At 48.4% G+C, this 23872-nt stretch overlaps 1 protein-coding gene and 1 long non-coding RNA gene across 2 annotated transcripts in view; one reads left to right on the top strand and one right to left on the bottom strand.

Annotated features, from left to right (window-relative positions):
* Positions 1–3956, bottom strand: part of MMD (monocyte to macrophage differentiation associated) — a 57853-nt gene extending 53897 nt beyond the window's left edge. Inside the window, exon 1 of the mRNA XM_073684137.1 lies at positions 3762–3956. Within this exon, the coding sequence (XP_073540238.1) occupies positions 3762–3784 (23 nt within the window). The 5' untranslated portion in view covers positions 3785–3956. The remainder of the gene's footprint in view (positions 1–3761) is intronic.
* Positions 3957–12280: 8324 nt separating this feature from the next.
* The window catches only part of LOC141271118 (uncharacterized), a 115852-nt gene continuing 104260 nt past the window's right edge, over positions 12281–23872 (top strand). The window contains exon 1 of the long non-coding RNA XR_012321836.1: positions 12281–12374. This is a non-coding gene — a long non-coding RNA (uncharacterized lncRNA). The remainder of the gene's footprint in view (positions 12375–23872) is intronic.

Raw genomic sequence — 23872 nt, 5'->3', positions numbered from 1 at the left:
CAGTGCCATGGTATGAGTGGTATACATAGGCAGGAGCAGTGTGGGCACCAGTGCCATGGTATGAGTGGTATACATAGGCAGGTGCAGTGTGGACACCAGTGCCATGGTATGAGTGGTATACATAGGCAGGAGCAGTGTGGGCACCAGTGCCATGGTATGAGTGGTATACATAGGCAGGAGCAGTGTGGGCACCAGTGCCATGGCATGAGTGGTATACATAGGCAGGAGCAGTGTGGGCACCAGTGCCATGGTATGAGTGGTATACATAGGCAGGAGCAGTGTGGGCACCAGTGCCATGGCATGAGTGGTATACATAGGCAGGAGCAGTGTGGGCACCAGTGCCATGGTATGAGTGGTATACATAGGCAGGAGCAGTGTGGGCACCAGTGCCATGGTATGAGTGGTATACATAGGCAGGAGCAGTGTGGACACCAGTGCCATGGCATGAGTGGTATACATAGGCAGGAGCAGTGTGGGCACCAGTGCCATGGCATGAGTGGTATACATAGGCAGGAGCAGTGTGGGCACCAGTGCCATGGTATGAGTGGTATACATAGGCAGGAGCAGTGTGGGCACCAGTGCCATGGTATGAGTGGTATACATAGGCAGGAACAGTGTGGGCACCAGTGCCATGATATGAGTGGTATACATAGGCAGGAGCAGTGTGGACACCAGTGCCATGGTATGAGTGGTATACATAGGCAGGAGCAGTGTGGGCACCAGTGCCATGGCATGAGTGGTATACATAGGCAGGAGCAGTGTGGGCACCAGTGCCATGGTATGAGTGGTATACATAGGCAGGAGCAGTGTGGGCACCAGTGCCATGGCATGAGTGGTATACATAGGCAGGAGCAGTGTGGGCACCAGTGCCATGGTATGAGTGGTATACATAGGCAGGTGCAGTGTGGGCACCAGTGCCATGGCATGAGTGGTATACATAGGCAGGAGCAGTGTGGGCACCAGTGCCATGGCATGAGTGGTATACATAGGCAGGAGCAGTGTGGGCACCAGTGCCATGGTATGAGTGGTATACATAGGCAGGAGCAGTGTGGACAGCAGTGCCATGGTATGAGTGGTATACATAGGCAGGAGCAGTGTGGGCACCAGTGCCATGGCATGAGTGGTATACATAGGCAGGAGCAGTGTGGGCACCAGTGCCATGGTATGAGTGGTATACATAGGCAGGAGCAGTGTGGGCACCAGTGCCATGGTATGAGTGGTATACATAGGCAGGAGCAGTGTGGACACCAGTGCCATGGTATGAGTGGTATACATAGGCAGGAGCAGTGTGGGCACCAGTGCCATGGCATGAGTGGTATACATAGGCAGGAGCAGTGTGGGCACCAGTGCCATGGTATGAGTGGTATACATAGGCAGGAGCAGTGTGGGCACCAGTGCCATGGTATGAGTGGTATACATAGGCAGGAACAGTGTGGGCACCAGTGCCATGATATGAGTGGTATACATAGGCAGGAGCAGTGTGGACACCAGTGCCATGGTATGAGTGGTATACATAGGCAGGAGCAGTGTGGGCACCAGTGCCATGGCATGAGTGGTATACATAGGCAGGAGCAGTGTGGGCACCAGTGCCATGGTATGAGTGGTATACATAGGCAGGAGCAGTGTGGGCACCAGTGCCATGGCATGAGTGGTATACATAGGCAGGAGCAGTGTGGGCACCAGTGCCATGGTATGAGTGGTATACATAGGCAGGTGCAGTGTGGGCACCAGTGCCATGGCATGAGTGGTATACATAGGCAGGAGCAGTGTGGGCACCAGTGCCATGGTATGAGTGGTATACATAGGCAGGAGCAGTGTGGGCACCAGTGCCATGGCATGAGTGGTATACATAGGCAGGAGCAGTGTGGGCACCAGTGCCATGGTATGAGTGGTATACATAGGCAGGAGCAGTGTGGGCACCAGTGCCATGGTATGAGTGGTATACATAGGCAGGAGCAGTGTGGGCACCAGTGCCATGGCATGAGTGGTATACATAGGCAGGAGCAGTGTGGGCACCAGTGCCATGGTATGAGTGGTATACATAGGCAGGAGCAGTGTGGGCACCAGTGCCATGGTATGAGTGGTATACATAGGCAGGAGCAGTGTGGGCACCAGTGCCATGGTATGAGTGGTATACATAGGCAGGAGCAGTGTGGGCACCAGTGCCATGGTATGAGTGGTATACATAGGCAGGAGCAGTGTGGACACCAGTGCCATGGTATGAGTGGTATACATAGGCAGGAGCAGTGTGGGCACCAGTGCCATGGCATGAGTGGTATACATAGGCAGGAGCAGTGTGGGCACCAGTGCCATGGTATGAGTGGTATACATAGGCAGGAGCAGTGTGGGCACCAGTGCCATGGTATGAGTGGCATACATAGGCAGGAACAGTGTGGGCACCAGTGCCATGATATGAGTGGTATACATAGGCAGGAGCAGTGTGGGCACCAGTGCCATGGTATGAGTGGTATACATAGGCAGGAGCAGTGTGGGCACCAGTGCCATGGCATGAGTGGTATACATAGGCAGGAGCAGTGTGGGCACCAGTGCCATGGTATGAGTGGTATACATAGGCAGGAGCAGTGTGGGCACCAGTGCCATGGCATGAGTGGTATACATAGGCAGGAGCAGTGTGGGCACCAGTGCCATGGTATGAGTGGTATACATAGGCAGGAGCAGTGTGGGCACCAGTGCCATGGTATGAGTGGTATACATAGGCAGGAGCAGTGTGGACACCAGTGCCATGGTATGAGTGGTATACATAGGCAGGAGCAGTGTGGGCACCAGTGCCATGGCATGAGTGGTATACATAGGCAGGAGCAGTGTGGGCACCAGTGCCATGGTATGAGTGGTATACATAGGCAGGAGCAGTGTGGGCACCAGTGCCATGGTATGAGTGGTATACATAGGCAGGAGCAGTGTGGGCACCAGTGCCATGGTATGAGTGGTATACATAGGCAGGAGCAGTGTGGGCACCAGTGCCATGGTATGAGTGGTATACATAGGCAGGAGCAGTGTGGGCACCAGTGCCATGGCATGAGTGGTATACATAGGCAGGAGCAGTGTGGGCACCAGTGCCATGGTATGAGTGGTATACATAGGCAGGAGCAGTGTGGGCACCAGTGCCATGGTATGAGTGGTATACATAGGCAGGAGCAGTGTGGGCACCAGTGCCATGGTATGAGTGGTATACATAGGCAGGAGCAGTGTGGGCACCAGTGCCATGGCATGAGTGGTATACATAGGCAGGAGCAGTGTGGGCACCAGTGCCATGGCATGAGTGGTATACATAGGCAGGAGCAGTGTGGGCACCAGTGCCATGGTATGAGTGGTATACATAGGCAGGAGCAGTGTGGGCACCAGTGCCATGGTATGAGTGGTATACATAGGCAGGAGCAGTGTGGGCACCAGTGCCATGGTATGAGTGGTATACATAGGCAGGAGCAGTGTGGGCACCAGTGCCATGGTATGAGTGGTATACATAGGCAGGAGCAGTGTGGTAATCCTCCTCCTGGACAGGGCAGGAGCAGCACATCTCCCAGTAAGGCAATGAGTGGGGGGCTCAGCCATGGTGGCAACGTGGGCTTCATCTGTGCAGCCTGTGAATGAATGAACAGGGCTGTGCTGCACACTGTGCTGGCTGGGGGCGGCCATGGAGGGGAGGCAGCATGTGCCAGTGGAGAATACAGCCCCCTCCTCCCATCCACCATCGGGGAAGCCCGGAGCCCCCTCCGCTGAGCCCCTCTCTCTCCATCACTCACCGTTTGAAGTCCTTGGCCACCATTTCTGAGCCGCTTCAGGGAAGCTGACAGGCGGTGATAGCCGGAGAGATGGAGCCCACATCGGACAGGCGGCAGGCAGAGCCCGGACACTGGCACCGCCGAGCGCCCCACTCTCCAGTCAGCCGGGCTCTCACCCCGCCCCCTGCTCAGTCCACCGCACTAATCCCCGCCCCTCACAGTGACATCACCCTCTCACGCCAATCATTGGGACACACACCCGATGAAAGCCGGCTGTGTGATTGACATCTCTTCTTGCTCCGCCCCTTTCCTGTTTAACCGGTTCATCTCCTCTAATAAGAGCGACTCAGTGAGAGAAAATGAAGACAGGACCCTGACGGGCGCTTCCCCACTTGCGGGAACTCTGTGGTTTATTCCTTAAATTTACACTGTAATTATGATAGATTCTATGATAAAAGCTTATATCAGGGGGTGGACGTGCGCTCTGTGCTAAACAGCCCCAACAAGTGCTGGCATCTGACCCTGAGGAGCATTGCGCCCATTGACGGGCTGTCTGTGACTACTACACCCAGTGATGGGCTGTCTGTGACTACTACACCCAGTGACGGGCTGTCTGTGACTTCTACACCCAGTGACGGGCTGTCTGACTACGACACCCAGTGACGGGCTGTCTGTGACTACTACACCCAGTGACGGGCTGTCTGACTACGACACCCAGTGACGGGCTGTCTGTGACTACTACACCCAGTGATGGGCTGTCTGTGACTACTACACCCAGTGACGGGCTGTCTGACTACGACACCCAGTGACGGGCTGTCTGTGACTACTACACCCAGTGATGGGCTGTCTGTGACTACTACACCCAGTGACGGGCTGTCTGTGACTTCTACACCCAGTGACGGGCTGTCTGACTACGACACCCAGTGACGGGCTGTCTGTGACTACTACACCCAGTGACGGGCTGTCTGACTACGACACCCAGTGACGGGCTGTCTGTGACTACTACACCCAGTGACGGGCTGTCTGACTACGACACCCAGTGACGGGCTGTCTGTGACTACTACACCCAGTGACGGGCTGTCTGACTGCGACACCCAGTGACGGGCTGTCTGTGACTACTACACCCAGTGATGGGCTGTCTGTGACTACTACACCCAGTGACGGGCTGTCTGACTACTACACCCAGTGACGGGCTGTCTGTGACTACTACACCCAGTGACGGGCTGTCTGTGACTACTACACCCAGTGACGGGCTGTCTGACTACTACACCCAGTGACGGGCTGTCTGACTACGACACCCAGTGACGGGCTGTCTGACTACTACACCCAGTGACGGGCTGTCTGTGACTACTACACCCAGTGATGGGCTGTCTGTGACTACTACACCCAGTGACGGGCTGTCTGACTACTACACCCAGTGACGGGCTGTCTGTGACTACTACACCCAGTGACGGGCTGTCTGTGACTACTACACCCAGTGACGGGCTGTCTGACTACTACACCCAGTGACGGGCTGTCTGTGACTACTACACCCAGTGACGGGCTGTCTGACTACGACACCCAGTGACGGGCTGTCTGTGACTACTACACCCAGTGACCGTCTGTCTGACTACTACACCCAGTGACGGGCTGTCTGTGACTACTACACCCAGTGATGGGCTGTCTGTGACTACTACACCCAGTGACGGGCTGTCTGACTACTACACCCAGTGACGGGCTGTCTGTGACTACTACACCCAGTGACGGGCTGTCTGTGACTACTACCCCCAAGTGACAGCATGTCTGTGACCAATACACCCAGTGACGGGCTGTCTGTGACTACTACACACCCAGTGATGGGCTGTCTGTGACTACTACACCCAGTGACGGGCTGTCTGTGACTACTACACCCAGTGATGGGCTGTCTGTGACTACTACACCCAGTGACGGGCTGTCTGACTACTACACTCAGTGACGGGCTGTCTGTGACTACTACACCCAGTGACGGGCTATCTGTGACTACTACACCCAGTGACGGGCGGTCTGTGACTTCTACACCCAGTGATGGGCTGTCTGACTACAACACCCAGTGACGGGCTGTCTGTGACTACTACACCCAGTGACGGGCTGTCTGACTACTACACCCAGTGACGGGCTGTCTGTGACTACTACACCCAGTGACGGGCTGTCTGACTACGACACCCAGTGACGGGCTGTCTGTGACTACTACACCCAGTGACGGGCTGTCTGACTACTACACCCAGTGACGGGCTGTCTGTGACTACTACACCCAGTGATGGGCTGTCTGTGACTACTACACCCAGTGACGGGCTGTCTGTGACTACTACCCCCAAGTGACAGCATGTCTGTGACCAATACACCCAGTGACGGGCTGTCTGTGACTACTACACCCAGTGACGGGCTGTCTGACTACTACACCCAGTGACGGGCTGTCTGTGACTACTACACCCAGTGACGGGCTGTCTGACTACGACACCCAGTGACGGGCTGTCTGTGACTACTACACCCAGTGACGGGCTGTCTGACTACTACACCCAGTGACGGGCTGTCTGTGACTACTACACCCAGTGATGGGCTGTCTGTGACTACTACACCCAGTGACGGGCTGTCTGTGACTACTACACCCAGTGACGGGCTGTCTGTGACTACTACACACCCAGTGATGGGCTGTCTGTGACTACTACACCCAGTGACGGGCTGTCTGTGACTACTACACCCAGTGATGGGCTGTCTGTGACTACTACACCCAGTGACGGGCTGTCTGACTACTACACTCAGTGACGGGCTGTCTGTGACTACTACACCCAGTGACGGGCTATCTGTGACTACTACACCCAGTGACGGGCTGTCTGTGACTACTACACCCAGTGACGGGCTGTCTGTGACTACTACACCCAAGTGACGGGCTGTCTGTAACTACTACACCCAAGTGACAGGATGTCTGTGACCAATACACCCAAGTGACGGGCTGTCTGTGACTACTACACCCAGTGACGGGCTGTCTGTGACTACTACACCCAGTGACGGGCTGTCTGACTACTACATCCAGTGACGGACTGTCTGTGACTACTATACCCAGTGATGGGCTGTCTGTGACTACTACACACCCAGTGATGGGCTGTCTGTGACTACTACACCCAGTGACGGGCTGTCTGTGACTACTACACCCAGTATCGGGCTGTCTGTGACTACTACACCCAGTGATGGGCTGTCTGTAACTACTACACCCAAGTGACAGGATGTCTGTGACCAATACACCCAAGTGACGGGCTGTCTGTGACTACTACACCCAGTGATGGGCTGTCTGTGACCACTACACCCAGTGACGGGCTGTCTGTGATTACTATACCCAGTGACGGGCTGTCTGTGACTACTACACCCAGTGATGGGCTGTCTGTAACTACTACACCCAGTGATGGGCTGTCTATGACTACTATACCCAGTGATGGGCTGTCTGTGACTACTACACACCCAGTGATGGGCTGTTTGTGACTACTACACCCAGTGATGGGCTGTCTGTGACTACAACACCCAGTGTCGGGCTGTTTGTGACTATTACACCCAGTGACGGGCTGTCTGTGACTGCTACACCCAGTGGCGGGCTGTCTGTGACTACTACACCCAGTGACAGGCTGTCTGTGACTACTACACCCAGTGACGGGCTGTTTGTGACTACTACACCCAGTGATGGGCTGTCTGACTACTACACCCAGTGACGGGCTGTCTGTGACTACTACACCCAGTGACGGGCTGTCTGCGGCTACTACACCCAGTGATGGGCTGTCTGTGACTACTACACCCAGTGATGGGCTGTCTGTGACTAATACACCCAGTGACTGGCTGTCTGTGACTACTATACCCAGTGACGGGCTGTCTGTGACTACTATACCCAGTGACGGGCTGTCTGTGACTACTACACCCGGTGATGGGCTGTCTGTGACTACTACACTCGGTGATTAGCTGTCTGTGACTACTACACCCAGTGACGGGCTGTCTGTGACTACTACACCCAGTGATTAGCTGTCTGTGACTACTACACTCAGTGACGGGCTGTCTGTGACTACTACACCCAGTCTGTGAGGGCACCCCTCCATCCTGCCTGTGCGCAGGGGCGGACACAGGTGTCCTCTCATGTTGGAAGCTTTCCGCCACATGCGGTTCTGCTGCACTCTTTCTGACTTCTAAAATCCGCCACAATTAAAATATAGTGCAGCTTTACTTGTAAACACAAACACCTGATGTTTCCTATAGGGAATCCTCCGCATCATACAGATAACGAACCAGGGACTGGAAAACGCATCAAAACGGGGAGAATGCCAGAAAATGTACGAGGCGCTGCAGATTATCCTACTGACTGAGGATAGCAGCATGCGGGCATACGGGCAGAAACCACAGCACAGCGTGTACACATCGTGTGATACCAGAGATATGTACCGGAGGTCATATATGAGGGCAGATCTTCAGCTGGAAGTTTACCTATAGGTCTCTCTCTATCTGTCCATATATTTATCCATTAGTGATGATCGAGTATGTTTCATTAACTCTTTCCGGCGAGTACGCTCGGGTGCTCGTCGAGTATTTCGGCGTGCTCGGCATTCATTTTATTGTTGCCGCAGCTGCAAGTGTCATGGCTGTTAGACAGCTGTGACACATGCAGAGATCGACTGACGGACAGTGAACTATCAGATCTATCTATCTACAGTGGGTACGTAAAGTATTCAGACCCCTTTACATTTTTCACTCTTTGTTTCATTGCAGCCATTTGGTAAGTTCATTTTTTTTCTCATTAAAGTACACTCTGCACCCCATCTTGACTGAAAAAAACAGAAATGTAGAAATTTTTGCAAACTTATTAAAAAAGGAAAACTGAAATATCACAGGTCATAAGTATTCAGACCCTTTACTCAGACACTCATATTTAAGTCACATGCTGTCCATTTCCTTGTGATCCTCCTTGAAATGGTTCTACTCCTTCATTTGGAAAGGCACACACCTGTCTATATAAGACTTTACAGCTCACGGTGCATGTCAGACCAAATGAGAATCATAAGCTCAAAGGAACTGCCCAAGGGGCTCAGAGACAGAATTGTGGCAAGGCACAGATCTGTCCAAGGTTACAAAAGAATTTCTGCATTACTCAAGGTTCCAAAGAGCACAGTGGCCTCCATAATCCTTAAATGAAAGAAGTTTGAGACCACCAGAAGTCTTCCTAGGCCTGTCCGTTCTGCCAAACTGAGCAATTGTGGGAGAAGATCCTTGGTGAGAGAAGTAAAGAAGAACCCCAAGATCACTGTGGTTAAGCTCCAGAGAAGCAGTAGGCAGATGGGAAAAAGTTCCTCAAAGTCAACTATTACAGCAGCCCTCCACCAGTCAGGCCTTTATGGCAGAGTGGCCGGACGGAAGCCTCTCCTCAGTGCAAGACATATGAAAGCCCACATAGAGTTTGCTCAAAAACACATGAAGCACTCCAAGACTATGAGAAATAAGATTCTCTGCTCTGATGAGACGAATATAGAACTTTTTGGTGATAATTTTAAGCGTTATGTGTGGAGAAAACCAGGCCTTGTTCATCACCTGCCCAATACAATCCTAACAGTGAAACATGGGGGAAGCAGCTTCATGCTATGGGGGTGTTTTTCAGCTGCAGGGACAGGACGACTGGTTGCAATTGAAGGAAACATGAATGTGGCCAAGTATAGAAATATCCTGGATGAAAACCTCTTCCAGAATGCTCTGGACCTCAGACTTGGCCGAAGGTTCATCTTCCAACAAGACAACGACCCTAAGCACACATCTAAAATAACAAAGGAGTGGCTTCAGAACAACTCTGTGACCATTCTTGACTGGCCCAGCCAGAGCTATGACCTAAACCCAATTGAGCATCTCTGGAGAGACCTGAAAATGGCTGTCCACCAACGTTCACCATCTAACCTGACTGAACTGGAGAGGATCTGCAAGGAAGAATGGCAGAGGAGCCCTCCCTCATGGCTGTACTAGGTCAAAAGGGTGCTTCTACTCAATACTGAGCAAAGGGTCTGAATACTTATGACCATGTGATATTTCAGTTTTTCTTTTTTAATAAATTTGCAAAAATTTCTACATTTCTGTTTTTTTTCAGTCAAGATGGGATGCAGAGTGTACTTTAATGAGAAAAAAATAAACTTTTTAGAATTTACCAAATGGCTGCAATGAAACAAATAGTGAAAAATTTAAAGGGGTCTGAATACTTTCTGTACCCACTCTATCTATCTATCTATCTATCTATCTATCTATCTATCTATCTATCTATCTGACGCGCCCCCTGGGCCATGTTCAGGGGATACCCGGAGCCGGATCTGGATAGGGGTAGTAGTCCTTGTGGCGGTGACCCGGTCCGTGCCCAGGGTGTCAAACTAAGTGGCAGTCTATGGCAGTAGATGTTAACTTGGATGTCGACTACGCCACCCGTTGAGTGCGGCTTTGCAGCCGCCGCTGCAGAACAGTCCGCTGAGGCCGGTGGTATGGGTGCAGCGATGATGGGATAACCCCCAACGGGAGGGGTATGGCCTCAGGGCAGCAGGTGAAGATGATGGGGGTTGTGACGGTGCAGTAAGAAGAGTCAGAGTCAGGAGATGCAGTTTCAGGGTTTTTACTCACGGGTGTTCTCTCAGTCACTCTGGCCTTGAGTGACCACCCGAGCCGTGCTGCGTCCACCAGGTCCTGGACTCGGCTAACCCCCAGGCAGTTCCGGAGCGTGGTCCTGAGCTCCCTTCTCTCTCTCTGTCTCTGGCCGTTCCCACCAGGGATCCACCTTTGGCCGGCTCCCTCGGGTCTCTTGGTGGTCAAACCTCCTCTGGGTTCCCTGACCCTATACTTGGTGTGCCTTTCTGGTGGATTTGGTGAGGGTCGTGGCAAATCTTGACCACGACCTCCGGTCCCTGGCTGAGGATAAGTGGCCTCCACCAGTTCGGGTTCCGGTACCCGTGTCCGCCAACCCTTCACCCTTTTTGGTCTGATTCTGGGTTCTTAGGGTTCCCTCTGGTCTTCCACTCTGGGCCTTTCTTTCTCCTCTCTCCTCTGCAGGCTTGGCTCTGGAGCTGGGCCCAACTGGAGACACAGCTCCCAGTCAGCCCTCCTGGCTGAGCTCCTCTGCTCTGCTCCTCCTCAGACTGACTGACTGACTGACTCTGTCCTAAGATGGTGCCCACCTTATATACTCCCTCTATGTGTGAGCCCAGGTGACCAGCACCCAATGAGCTCCTAGCTTTACCCAGAGTACTCCCCCTATCTGCCCCTACACTACTGGGATGTTCCACCCCCCTCCCACTCTAGCCAGGGACAGACGCTGTCGTACCTGCACATATACTTGGTGGGAGTACCGTAGTTCTGTCCCCCGGAAATGGGATGTATGTAGTGTATGCAGCCTACTGAGCTCAGTCCCGCACTCCATCCTTACCCGGGAGTGGAATACCACACCTCTGGGTCGAGGTGCAATACCCCTGTAGCAGCCGAGTCCTCAGGGTGCTACATATCTATCTATCATCTGTCTGTCCATTTGTCTATCTATCTATCTATCTATCTATCTATCTATCTATCTATCTATCTATCTATCTGCTCTTAGACTAGTCATCCAAAACACACAGTCCCCAGACGTCTCTAAATGCACCATAATTCAACAAACTTTAGGGACCTGCCATGTGCAAAAACACAATTTACCTGTAGATATAGGGTTAATCTGCAAGTAAGTAGTGTAAAAATGCTGCCTGGATGTCGCACTGAAAGTGAAGCTACCTGGAGAAAATGAATTTATATGCCCCTGGAGCCCCTGGCTTTCAGTCATTGGGGCTGTGCAGGGAGTGGCTACAGTACTTTGATTGACAACTCGCTCTGCAGCGTGTGTGTGCAGTGCAGACTGTCAGTCAATGTGTCGGGTAGTGATTGCTGAGCTGATATATGAGATCCAAAATTGTTGAAAAATATCAACAATCTCAATATCTTCAGAAATACCGTATTTTTCAGACCATAAAACTCACTTTTTTCCCCCAAGTTTGGGAGGAAAATGAGGGGTGCATCTTATGGTCCTAACGTAGAACTTACATGATAGTTGTGGTAGTAGTGGAGCGGGGATAGCAAGGCCCTCCGTTCCCTCCCTCCTCCACGAACTCGGCGGCGGCAGCAGAAAAGGAGACTCTACAGGCCAGTGTCTGGCTGGGGTCCAGTGAGCAGTGTGGCGTGGCAAGGCGGCGTGAGCGGCTTTCTGGTGTGCGTGGCCATCTTCCAGGAGCTGTGATCCACAGGAAAATGGCTGCTTGAGCCAGCGCATGCGCAGACTGGTAGCTCGATGTCTCTAACTCAGCCTGAAGTTCTCTGGTTGTTGTACATGGTTACCTACATTTCAAAGTTTTTTGATTGTTCCACAAGTAACAAACTTCTTGATTATATTTCAAACTGTTGAAGATGGGATGCCTAGATATTTGGAGATAGTCCTGTACCCTTTAGACTGCTTGTGCTTGGTGATAATAGCAATTCTGGTCTGCTCAGACTACACTCTTTTCTTTGTCATTAGGAAAAAGGATCAGAAGAATAGAATTGGCCTTTTTTCAGCATCAAAGTCACCATGCAAAAATTAAACAAAGCCATGTGAGCACTGACAAGGTGGGGACAGGTGACTTAATTTTTGTTTAAATACTTCTGGAAAGCCAATAGATTATTAATGACTATTAATGAACTTTCTTTTGTGTAACGCTTCCCACATTGTGTAACGCTTCCCGGATACTCGCCTGAGCATCTCTGTGCTCGACAAGCTCGGAACACGGCGAGTATTTCCGGGTTGCTTGGGCGGGAACTCGGGTCCCCTCCCTGCATGTTTGGCGCTCTTTAGAGAGCCAATAAACATGCAGGGATTGCCTGCCATGCACTGTAATGCCGTAGCCATGTTGGTTGTGGGCATTACAGTGATTGGCTGGCTGCACAACGTCATCAGGTCTATATAAGACCTGGCGCCGCTATGCTCGTCACAGTCTACCCCAGAACCAGGCAGAGTAGGGAGAGCTGCTGCTGCGTCAGGGTGAGATTTGCTTCTTTATAGTTAGTATAGGTATTCCACAACATATATATATATATATATCCAACTGAACTAACAGTCCTTCTGAGGACTAATCCAGCTGCATATATTCAATGGTGATAGCAGGAGTTAGGCAGGCAGGTAGGGTATGTGGCAAACTGCAGTGCATGATACTGCACAAGAGGGTCCATTGAACGTCCTGTTAGTATAGGTATTCCACAACATATATATATATATATATATATATATATATATGCAACTGAACTAACAGTCCTTCTGAGGACTAATCCAGCTGCATATAATCAGTACTAGGCAGGCAGGCAGTGTATGTGGCAGACTGCACTGTATGATACAGCACAAGAGGGTCCATTGAATGTTCTATCTGCTGCTGCTATAATAATTACAGATATTTGTAGACATAGCCCCATATATCAGGGGCCAGGGCAAATTTTTTTTTTATCTTAATCCTGGTTATTTGCTTAAAAAGCAATCCAGAGTACACCATTTTTCTGCTCCATTTGCTTGTTCTCACTGCAGAATAAAGCCAGATCTGTTCCATATTTCAGCGATAAAAATCCAGAAATTTAAACTGAACGTGGAAAATATTGACCTCCTTTTCCAGTGTGTCGGTCAAGCTATTCATACTAGGTGTCTATGAAGAATAGTATTAGCAAATTACAGGCCTGCTATTTGAAACTGTGGTTCTCCGTCAGACATAACACCTATAAGAGTGTTCCAAAATCAGCCATTTCTTCCATCTTCATTTCGTTGCAGTGTGTCGGTCAAGCTATTCACACTAGGTCTCTGTGTAGAATAATATTAGTAAATTACAGGCCTGCTATTTAAAACTGTGGTTTTCTGTCAGACATATCACCTATAAGATTGTTCCAAAATCAGACATTTCTTCCATTTCCATTCTGTTGCAGCGTGTTGGTCAAGCTATTCACACTAGGTGTCTGTGAAGAATAGTATTAGTAAATTGCAGCCTGCTATTTAAAACTGTGGTTCTCTGTCAGACATCTCACACATAACTGCGGTTCAAATCCAGCCATTTTTAGTGAACGTAGGGAAAATATTGTCCTCCATTTATAGATTGTATTGGTGTGTCAGTGTACACCATTTTACAACTCCATTTGCTTGTTCGCAGAATACAGACAGATTTTTTTAGTTTTATTCATATTACTGTATTGTGGAAGCAGAGGAACTTTTTTCAATGATCAGATGCACATGATCCATATGACTGCCGTAATAATACAGAAATTTTGTGGAGCGTGCCAAATATTCCACTCCTTTTAAAGTCAGCCACATGTGTTTTGTTGAAGCAATTGACACTTGGTCACTGACAAATACCATACTATTAGGTGACTGTCTAAAACCGTGGCCATCAGATGTTATCCCATATGACTGCCCTAATAATCCAGCAATTATTGTGAGCGTGTCAAATATTGCACTCCATTTAAAGTATTGCAGTTGAGGGTTCAAACCTATTTTCAGTTGGCCGCTGACAAATAGCATATCTGTGAACAATGTTGTCAGAGTATTACGCCACTTTTGCTGACTGCCCAAAAAAAACATACAAAAAACAAGCTAAAGTGGAAAAAAATGTTAAGAAACATTCTTTTCAGGGTAATGACTTGTATATAAGGCCAAAGAAATAAAAAAAAATAAAGTTATGGACTGTGGAAGATGTTTATGAGACCAGAATGAACACTCATGTGTAGCTGGTGATGATACCACCGAGCAGCAGCACCTGTTCCCATTGTAAATGCCTCTGACAGCGTTATCGATAGGGAATAGAATAGATTTTAATTTTTTTTTGGCAGCACCAGCAGCACGCAGTATAAGGCAATAATACCTGGCTGGATCGGTGTAATACGCTATCCATACTTCGATACCTCACCCATAAAAGAATTTCAGATAAGACAGTTAATATTCTAGAACATAGAACCTATTTGAATTGTCCTTCCCATTATTAATAAATGTCTCTCATATACTGTCATTGCTTATGCAACAATTTCAAGGGCTGCCAAAAAGTAGGACGCAATCCAATACAGATTAGAAGAGACATAAAAAAATAAATAAAAACACAGAAGGATCTTTCTTTAGTATAAAAAAACACTCGCCAATGTAACCTCAATGTAATCACGTTGTACACCTCCTACACCTCCTCCTCTAGTTTGCCCTCCATCTCCAAAATGACAACATCAGTCACAAGCTGGAAGCACTGCGGCACTACCTTGGCCAAGCGGCAACAGGCTATGCTGAAGATAATATGCTTAATGCTTAGGTGACAAACCGCTCACCACTGCAGAGTTGTTGAAAGCTGTAACACAGCAGCCTGATCTGTGGCTTTCACCGCTAAACATACAGCCAGGCATGGTCGTGTGTGACAATAGACGGAACCTGGTGGCGGAGAAATGACAGCTGGAGTAGATACGGTTTCCCTCTATGCCAGTACTTTCACCGAGCTAAAGAATATGGTTGTGGTGAAATACAACTCTCACCGAGAAACAATGTCAGACTGAAAAACATTGGGCCCACCAGAGGATTTGATTCTGAGGGCCCACCTTTCTCCCCTGCTCAAGAGCCCCATAGTGCTACAAAGTTTGCGCTATCATGAACTCTACTGATGGAGAAGCCAGGGCCCACCAGAGGATTCTCTGGTGGGCCTGTAAAACCCTGCCGAGAAGCAGCCCTGGCTAAGAAAAGTGTGTGGGAAGGTTCCTGGACACTCTATGGCTGCTTTTTTACTGAGGGGGAAACCCATGCAAACACGGGGAGAACATATAATATCCTTGCAGATGTTGTTCTTGGTGGGATTTTAATCCAGGACCCCAGCGCTGCAAGGCTTCAGTGCTAACCACTGAGCCACTGTGCTGCCCTCTCTGTTATCCCTCTGATATCTAACATGCTGGAGAAACTTTCACCTACTACCACTCAGTATCTTCAGCTCCTTTGTGAGAAACTGATGTATTTGGGCAGCCACTCAGTCTACCAAATAAAATTCCTGAGAAGGAAATTGTGGATGGCTTCGCTACTGGTACTGGGTGTCAATACCAAACCACTGGAAATATTCCAGGCTGGTTGGAGCCAAGCTGATTCCCACAGAAAAGTAACCAGTAGCAAGCTAAGGAGATGGTGGCCTCTATCATCATCACGACCTCACCTCGGCACTATGAACTCTCTTGATGGAGAAGCCAGGGCCCACCGGAGGAGTCTCCGGCTCTCTGGTGGGCCCGTCCAACCCTGCCGAGAAGCAGCCCTGGCTAAGAAAAGTCTGTGGGAAGGTTCCTGGATACTATGGCTGTTTTTTTTTTTTACTGTGGACTGGCTCCATGCCATCCCTAGTCACATTCACCTGTCCACGTGTTTGTGGTGAGGCGGTCCTTCTCAGTAAGTGCACTGGGGAGGGCACGGGTAATTTGGGACTCGCGCTTATGGAAGGCGGAGACGATACCGAGAGAAATAGTGCCATGAGGTTGTGGAAAGCTTCTGCCTCCGCGACCCTAAAAGGCAACATTTCAAGTGCAAGCAGTCCAGAAATGTGACAGTTTAATATTGTCGCCTGTGGATGGGTGGTTGGCTGCATACTTGCGCTTGCATTCCAAGGACTGTGGTAAGGACAACTGAACGCTGCAAAGGGACAAGGACATGGACGGTGATAGTTGCAAGTCTGTAATGACAGGTGCAGGGCGGGAGGCATCTTCGCATGCGCCATGGACAGGGACTGGAGTGCACGCACAACAGCGGAAGAGGCAATAATGTCACCCGCAGACACTGTTTCTGGACCTTGGTGTTTGGCCCAGCTAGTCAGGTTCTTTGCTGTCATGTGCCTGAGCATGCTGGTGGTGTTCAGGCGGGTAGTTTTGGTGCTCTTGCTGATGCTGTCCTGGCAGATGTTGCAAATGGCCTTTTTGGGGTTATCTAAACAGTCTTTAAAAAAGAACCAGACTCAGCAAGACCTAACAGTTGTACTGGCAACTTCCGTCGTGTTGGTGTTCCGGGAGCTATTGCCCGCCTTGTATATGTGGCCACCACACTGCTTGTTCCTGCCTGTTGTGGTGCTATGCCTCCCTCCCCCTGTGTGCTGCTGTCCTTGCTCTACATGTCCCCTTGCCAGGTTGGGTTAGTGGCTTTATCATCCACCACTTCGTTTTCTACTTCCGCACCCTGGTCCTCCTCCTGATTTTCTGTTCATTGTGTCTCATCATTGTCCACCTCTTGCGACAATATTTGCACTTTCACACCGTCCCTTTCGGCTGACCATGGCTCCTCAAATCGCTACATGTGATTCTCTGTTGCCCTGCTCGAAGCTGGCCGGTCGAGAGACCCAAATTTATCGGTGGCAAAGTGAACAGCTCTTGGGGTAACCCTGGACTCTAATCTCTCCTTCAAACCACATATCCAAGCTCTTTCCACTTCCGAGAGGACCGAGCGAGAGGCCAGAATCTATAAATGGAAAGATGGACAAAACAGCTCTTTGAAGTGTTCAAGTGTGGGATCAGTTATCTCAGGGCACTCGGAATGGTGGGAGGAAGGAGGCTCAGGGTGAGGAAGATGCCGACTCCAAGTAAAAAAAAATCTCCCAGATCCGCACATTCCTCAGCCACGAATCTACAAAAACACTAGTGCACGCGCTCTCCTCATCTCCCTTCTCGACGACTGCAACTTCCTGCTCTGCGGCCCCCCTTCTAACACTCTTGCATTTCTCCTAAACTCTGTTGCTCGACTAATCCACCTGTCCCCTCTCTATTCCCTAGCCTCTCCTCTCTGTCAATCCATTCACTGGCTCCCCATTACCCAGAGACTCCAGTTCAAAACCCTAACCTTGGAATGCAAAGCTATCCACAACCTGTCTCCTCCACACATCTGTGACCTAGTCTCCCTGCAACCAACCTCCGATCCTCAGAAGGACCACTTCTCTACTCCCCTCTTATCTTCTCTTCCCACAATCGCATACAAGATTTCTCCTGTGAATTCCCCCTTCTCTGGAACTCTCTACCCCACCATTTCTGACTCTCGCCTACTCTTGAAACCTTTAAAAGGAAGCTGAAGACTCACCTCTTGCGACATGTGTACAACCTGCAGTAACCCTCGCTCCACCATACTGCTGCAAGACCAGCTCTATCCTCACCTACCGTATCCTCACCCATGCCTTGTAGACTGAGCCCTCGCGGGCAGGGTCCTCTCCTCTCCTGTAACAGTCTCTGTCACATTTTGTTTAAAATTATTGTAATTGTTTTTTGCGATGTATACTCCTTTTTGACATGTAAAGTGCCATAGAATAAATGGTGATAAAGTAATAATAATAATGTAATCCAGACTAACATCTACTGAGACTGGACGATGTGGAACACAGGGTGGTGGTGGTGGCAAACTGACTGGAAGTATTATCTGCTATCCAACCAACAACCTTTTCACACTGCTCTGGCTTCAATAGTGGTGTTCTGCGACCCCCTAGATATTGGGACAGGAAGGTAGTTCGACATGACGTGGGTGTTTGTTGTGCTCCCTCTGCAGGCACAGTTGCCCACGGCCTCTGCGCGTACTATCACCATCACCATAACGTCACTTTAGGCCTGCAGCCTTCAGAACGGAAGGGCCCGGGTGGAGCAACGTGATGATGTCATCTCGCCGGGACTCTGACGCCTTTGCGTGTCCCGGCAGGATGACATCTTTGATGTCTACTAAGAGGGCCATCATAAATTGTGGGGGCTACTAAGGGAGCGCTGTTACAGCATGGGGGCTACTAAGTGAGCTGTCATACAGAGTGGGGGCTATTAAATGGGCTCTCATGCATATAAGGGGCTACTTAGGGGGGCCATCATACATAGTGGAGGCTACTAAAAGCGACCATCATACAGCATGGAGACTACTAAGATGGCCGTGATACAGTGTGGGGGCCATAGGGGTTACTGTGGTTTTGTCGTACAGTGTTGGGGTATCACGCTGGAGCAAGCAAAGGACTGCACCCTGCGCTCCCTATCGTACCTAAATGGGTCCTTACTCCCGTGTGCGATCACATGCCTAAGCCCTGGCTGGCCCTGAGGTAGCCCTAACTAGTGAGTAGGTCAGCTAGACTCTAGTCTCACTACTTAAGTAAGGAAACACAGGGAGGGAAACAAACAGGGAAAAATAAAACAACAAATTGAACTCTACAGCTTAAACTGGAACAACTTCCAGGGGGTCAGCATAGAAAACCTATAACCGGCACAGGAGAGAGCTAGTTTGAGTTTAAATAATGGAAGGGACTGGCAGCAAAATGCAGCATCTGAGGTTAGAGCCATATGGAATCCCAGCAGGATCAAAAAGGAACTCTTAACCCCTTCCAGACTAAATGAAAATCAATTCGCTTCACTCAAGTTAATCGAATAGCAAACCCCACAGAGGACTTGCGATCTGCCAATCTCTGCGAACTTCTGATCCCAGATCCTTCAGGATCAGGTTTATGCAGATGAGCTGCATGGAAAGAATGAACCAACCTACTGGCATTAACTTCCGATGCTGGTACCCACATTCTCTCCTCTGGACCATAACCCTTACAATGCACCTAGTACTGAAGGGAATGATGAACAAAACAAAAAGCAACAATACTTGCTACCTGAAATTCCAAATTGTGATTCACTATGACCGGAGTAGGCAGTAAGGGTGATGGTTCCGATGACACAACATATTTTTTGAGCAACAATCTATGAAACACATTGTGGATTTTAAGTGCTTGCGGTAACTCAAGGCGAAAAGTCACAGGATTAATGACGGCGACCACCTTATACAGACCAACAAACCTGGAACTCAGTATCCAGGAAGGAACTTTTAATTGAATATTTCTGGTAGACAATCACACATAGTCATTTACACATAGGTCCGGATGTAGCATACGTTTTTTTTATCAGCCATGCATTTATATCTGCCCCCCATAATCTTCAGGTTGTTCTGTACTCCTTGCTATACAGAAAAGAGCAATGGAGAAAAAAGTTCCTCCACAGGAACCCCTGAAGACCTACTGAAAGTACAAAACTGAGGGTGAAAACCGTATGCACCAAAAATGGTGACTTACCAGTGTACTCATGACGATGATTGCTTACCGAAAATTCTGCCAAAGGTAAGTAAGATGACCAATCTTCCAGGTTTTCTGAAACGAAACACCAAAGGTAGGTCTCTAAGCTTTGATTTATAAGTTCGGTCTGACCGGTCGATTGAGGATGAAAGGCTGAGGAAAAAGATAGATGCACCCCCAGGCAGGAACAAAAAGCCCTCCAAAATCTAGATACAAACTGGGTGCCCCGATCTGAGACCACATCGGAGGGAACCCCATGAAGCTTCATAATCTCACTGATAAACATTTGGGCCAAGGTTTTGGCAATGAAGTGTGCCATTTTGCCAAAATTGTCCACCACCACTAAGATCATCATTTTTCCAGAGAATGAAGGAAGATCAGTAACAAAATCGATAGACAGATGTGTGCATGGTTTATTAGGAATAATTAATGGTATAAGAGACTCGGACAGACGAGTATGCTGGGGTCTTAGAATGCGTACAAATATTGCAGGTAGACACAAAATCAACATCATGATGTAACCTTGGCCTTCGACAAGAAAGGAGGTCCAAAGTTGCTTTGATACCCTGATGACCTGCAAGAACCGAGTAATGCTGTTCTCCAATATACTGTACATGTAGGCTTCAGCCTAAGAGTGGATTCACACTAGATAGGTTCCCAGCAAAGAGAACCGCCTTATCGTGGCTGCCAGGTACACATGAATTATTCATATTTGCTAGAGCAGTAATGCAATTCAAATTTCATATTTCATGTTTGCATACTATAGCGCTATAGAGTGCTACTTTATTTGTTAGTTATATATGGAGATGGCTACTCTTAGTAAGCACCTGTACACACCAGTTTTCTGTTTTGGAGGTGACGGTCAGTCTGTTTATATTTCTAAAATTTTAAGACGCAAATTTAAAAGCACAAATAATTTTCCTGGGGGAAAAGAAGCAGGGGCGTCCCCTTAGCCTTCAACATCTTCCCCTCAAGATCTAAGCAAATGGTGGAAATGACCACTCTCTCTTGTAGAATAGGAACAGAGTCAACTATCTTCCCCGGGAAACTCTGAAACAAGGCATCAGCCTTGATGTTCTTTACCCCAGGACGTTAAGTGACAAAGAAATTAATCCTAGTGAAAGATAAAGACCATCTAGCTTGCCTCGGAGTGAGACATTTAGCTGATTCCAGGTACAACAGATTTTTATGGTTGGTAATCACCATGACACGGTGAGCTGCGCCCTTCAGAAAATGACGCCATTCCTCAAAAGCCAACTTAATAGCCAGAAGTTATCTATGACCAATATCATAGTTTTTTTTCAACTGGCGATAATTTTTTTTAAGAAAAAAAGTGCATGGACGCCACTTACCAGGACATGACCCGTGTGATTAAATTGCCCCAACTCCCACCTCATACGCATCAACATAAACAATAAACGGCTGAGAAGCATCGGACTGAATAAGTACTGGTGCCGTGACAAAACATTTCTTCAGGGAAATAAATTCCGGGTGGGCAAGGACGCACTAATTAGAAAAATCCGTGCCCTTTTTGGTCATGTCAATGAGAGTTTTGACAATCAAAGAAAATTGATTGTCAAAATAGTAATAGTAATGGGCAAACCCCAGAAAACATTGTAAGGCTTTCAGATTTTCCAGCAGATCCCATTCCAGTACTTCGCGGACTTTATCAGGGTCCATCCAGAAACCCGAAGACGATATGAGGTATCCTAAAAATTGCACCTCCTGAGAAAACGCATTTTCTTGAATAGACTTTTTGCATATTCAAAGTAAGCACTGCAGGTCACTTTTTGCCCAGATTTTGCTCTGATTTTTAAGATTTATTAATATTGCATGCACTTTTCTGGCACTTTATTAGACTGTGGAAATCCATTAAACAGTAAAAAAAAGACAACCTTTAAAATTTAGCCACCAAATACTCCTATAGGAGTTGTGTGGATTGTTTAAAAAGATACAGTCACCCACAGACATAATGTACATCCACTGAACCTCTTGTCTTGTTGCATATGCCATCCCAATGAACAAACATAGGCAGTTTAAAATCAGAAGCAAGTTCAGAGAAGAGCTACCAGGTTGGTGAGCAGACTGTAAACTATGTCCTACGAGGAACGTTAAGGGTCTGGAAATGTTTAACTTGCAAAAAAGAAGGCTAAGAGGAGACTTATTAGCTGTCTACACATGTCTGAAGGGATGTCACAGTGTAGAGGAAACATTCTTATTCTCATTTGCACATGGAAACATGAGAAGCATTGGAATGAAACTGAAAGGGTGAAGATACTGATTAGATATTATAAAAAACTTTTTAACAGCGAGGGTGATCAATGAGTGGAACAGGCTGCCACGAGGGGTGACGATTTCTCCTTCACTGGAAGTCTTCAAACAGAGGCTGTACAGACATCTGTCTGAGATGGTTTAGAGAATCCTGCATTGAGCAGGGGGTTGGATATGATGACCCTAGATGTCCCTTCCAACTCTAACATTCCATTATTCTATGAGGATAGGCTAGAAATGTAGAACTCCATGGAGGTGGAATTATCAACAGCTATATATGCCAGTGTTTGGGAGTAAATAAAAACCTCATATATTTTGACTAGTGTTGAGCGAACATGCTCGACACTGCTTGGTACTCGCCCGAGCATCACGCTACTCGGGATGTTCGGCGAGCACTGAGCATTTCCGGGTTACTCGGGCGGGAGCTCGGGTCTCCGCCCTGCATGTTTGGCGCTCTTTACAGAGCCAATGAACATGCAGGGATTGCCAGCAAGTCACTGTAATGCTGCAGCCGTGTTGGTTGTGGGCATTACAGTGATTGGCTGGCCGCACAGCGTCACCTCGAGTATTTAAAACCGGGCGCCGCCATCTTGGACACAGTTGCTCCAGATTAGACAGTGTAGGGACAGCGCTGCTGATTTAGGGAGAGATATAAACTGCGAAATAGTTAGTGTAGGGTCTGTAAAGGCTGCCAGAACAAACAAACAGTCCTTTTCAGGACTAATATCCATCCCAGATACCAGGCAGGAAGGCTGTATAGGAGACATAGTGGTTATACCAGCAAACGCTGCATTACAGTCCTGTGTGCTCCTGTTGCTGAAATTGCTGGACTTAGCACCAGGTGTCGGGGGCCAGGAAAAATCCTTTTTTTTTCATCTAAATCCTCCTTTTTTTTTCCTCCTTCACACTGTACAAATACCCGTCTTATTAACCTTTTGTTGTGTCCCCCCCCCCCCAAAAAAAAGAGTGTCTCTGATTTTTCAGACACAAATATAACTGTTGAAAATAGTCTGGTGTAGGCTAGAGAAACAGAAGTGTTGTTTTGCACTTCCACGGTTCAAACCTCTGTATTATCCATTTTGGGCCATTTGTATCTAAAAAAAAAAACAGTTTGAGTGTGTCGCTCACTGTTCAGCCGCAAATCTATATATTTAAAAAAGTCTGGTATACTCCAGTAAACAATAACTGTGGTTTTGCCATCCCACGGTAAAGAAAAACAGTAGTGTCTCCTGACTGTTGTGACACAAAAATATATCTGTTGAAAAAAGTCTTGTGTAGGCCGGACATCCCAGTGTGGTTTCGCAGTTCCATGGGTCAAATCGCTGTACTATCCAGTTTTGGGCATTTGGTATCTAAAAAAAAAGCAGTTTGAGTGTGTCGCTCACTGTTCAGCCGCAAATATCTCTATTTAAAAAAGTGTGGTATACCCCAGTAAACAATAACTGTGGTTTTGCCATCCCACGGTAAAAAATCTCTATTATTCAGCTTTTGGTATATTTTCCATAAAGAAAAACAGTAGTGTCTCCTGACTGTTGTGACACAAAAATATATCTGTTGAAAATAGTCTTGTGTAGGCCCGACATCCCAGTGTGGTTTCGCACTTCCACGGGTCAAATCGCTGTAATATCCAGTTTTGGGCCTTTGGTATCTAAAAAAAAAGCAGTTTGAGTGTGTCGCTCACTGTTCAGCCGCAAATATCTCTATTTAAAAAGTGTGGTATACCCCAGTAAACAATAACTGTGGTTTTGCCATCCCACGGTA

This window comes from Phyllobates terribilis, unplaced genomic scaffold, assembly GCF_046119375.1.
Source record: "Phyllobates terribilis strain yellow unplaced genomic scaffold, ASM4611937v1 Scaffold_5__5_contigs__length_657084704, whole genome shotgun sequence".
NCBI lineage: Eukaryota > Metazoa > Chordata > Amphibia > Anura > Dendrobatidae > Phyllobates > Phyllobates terribilis.
Note: the sequence above shows the minus strand (reverse complement) of the source record. Positions and strands in the feature narration are given on the sequence as shown.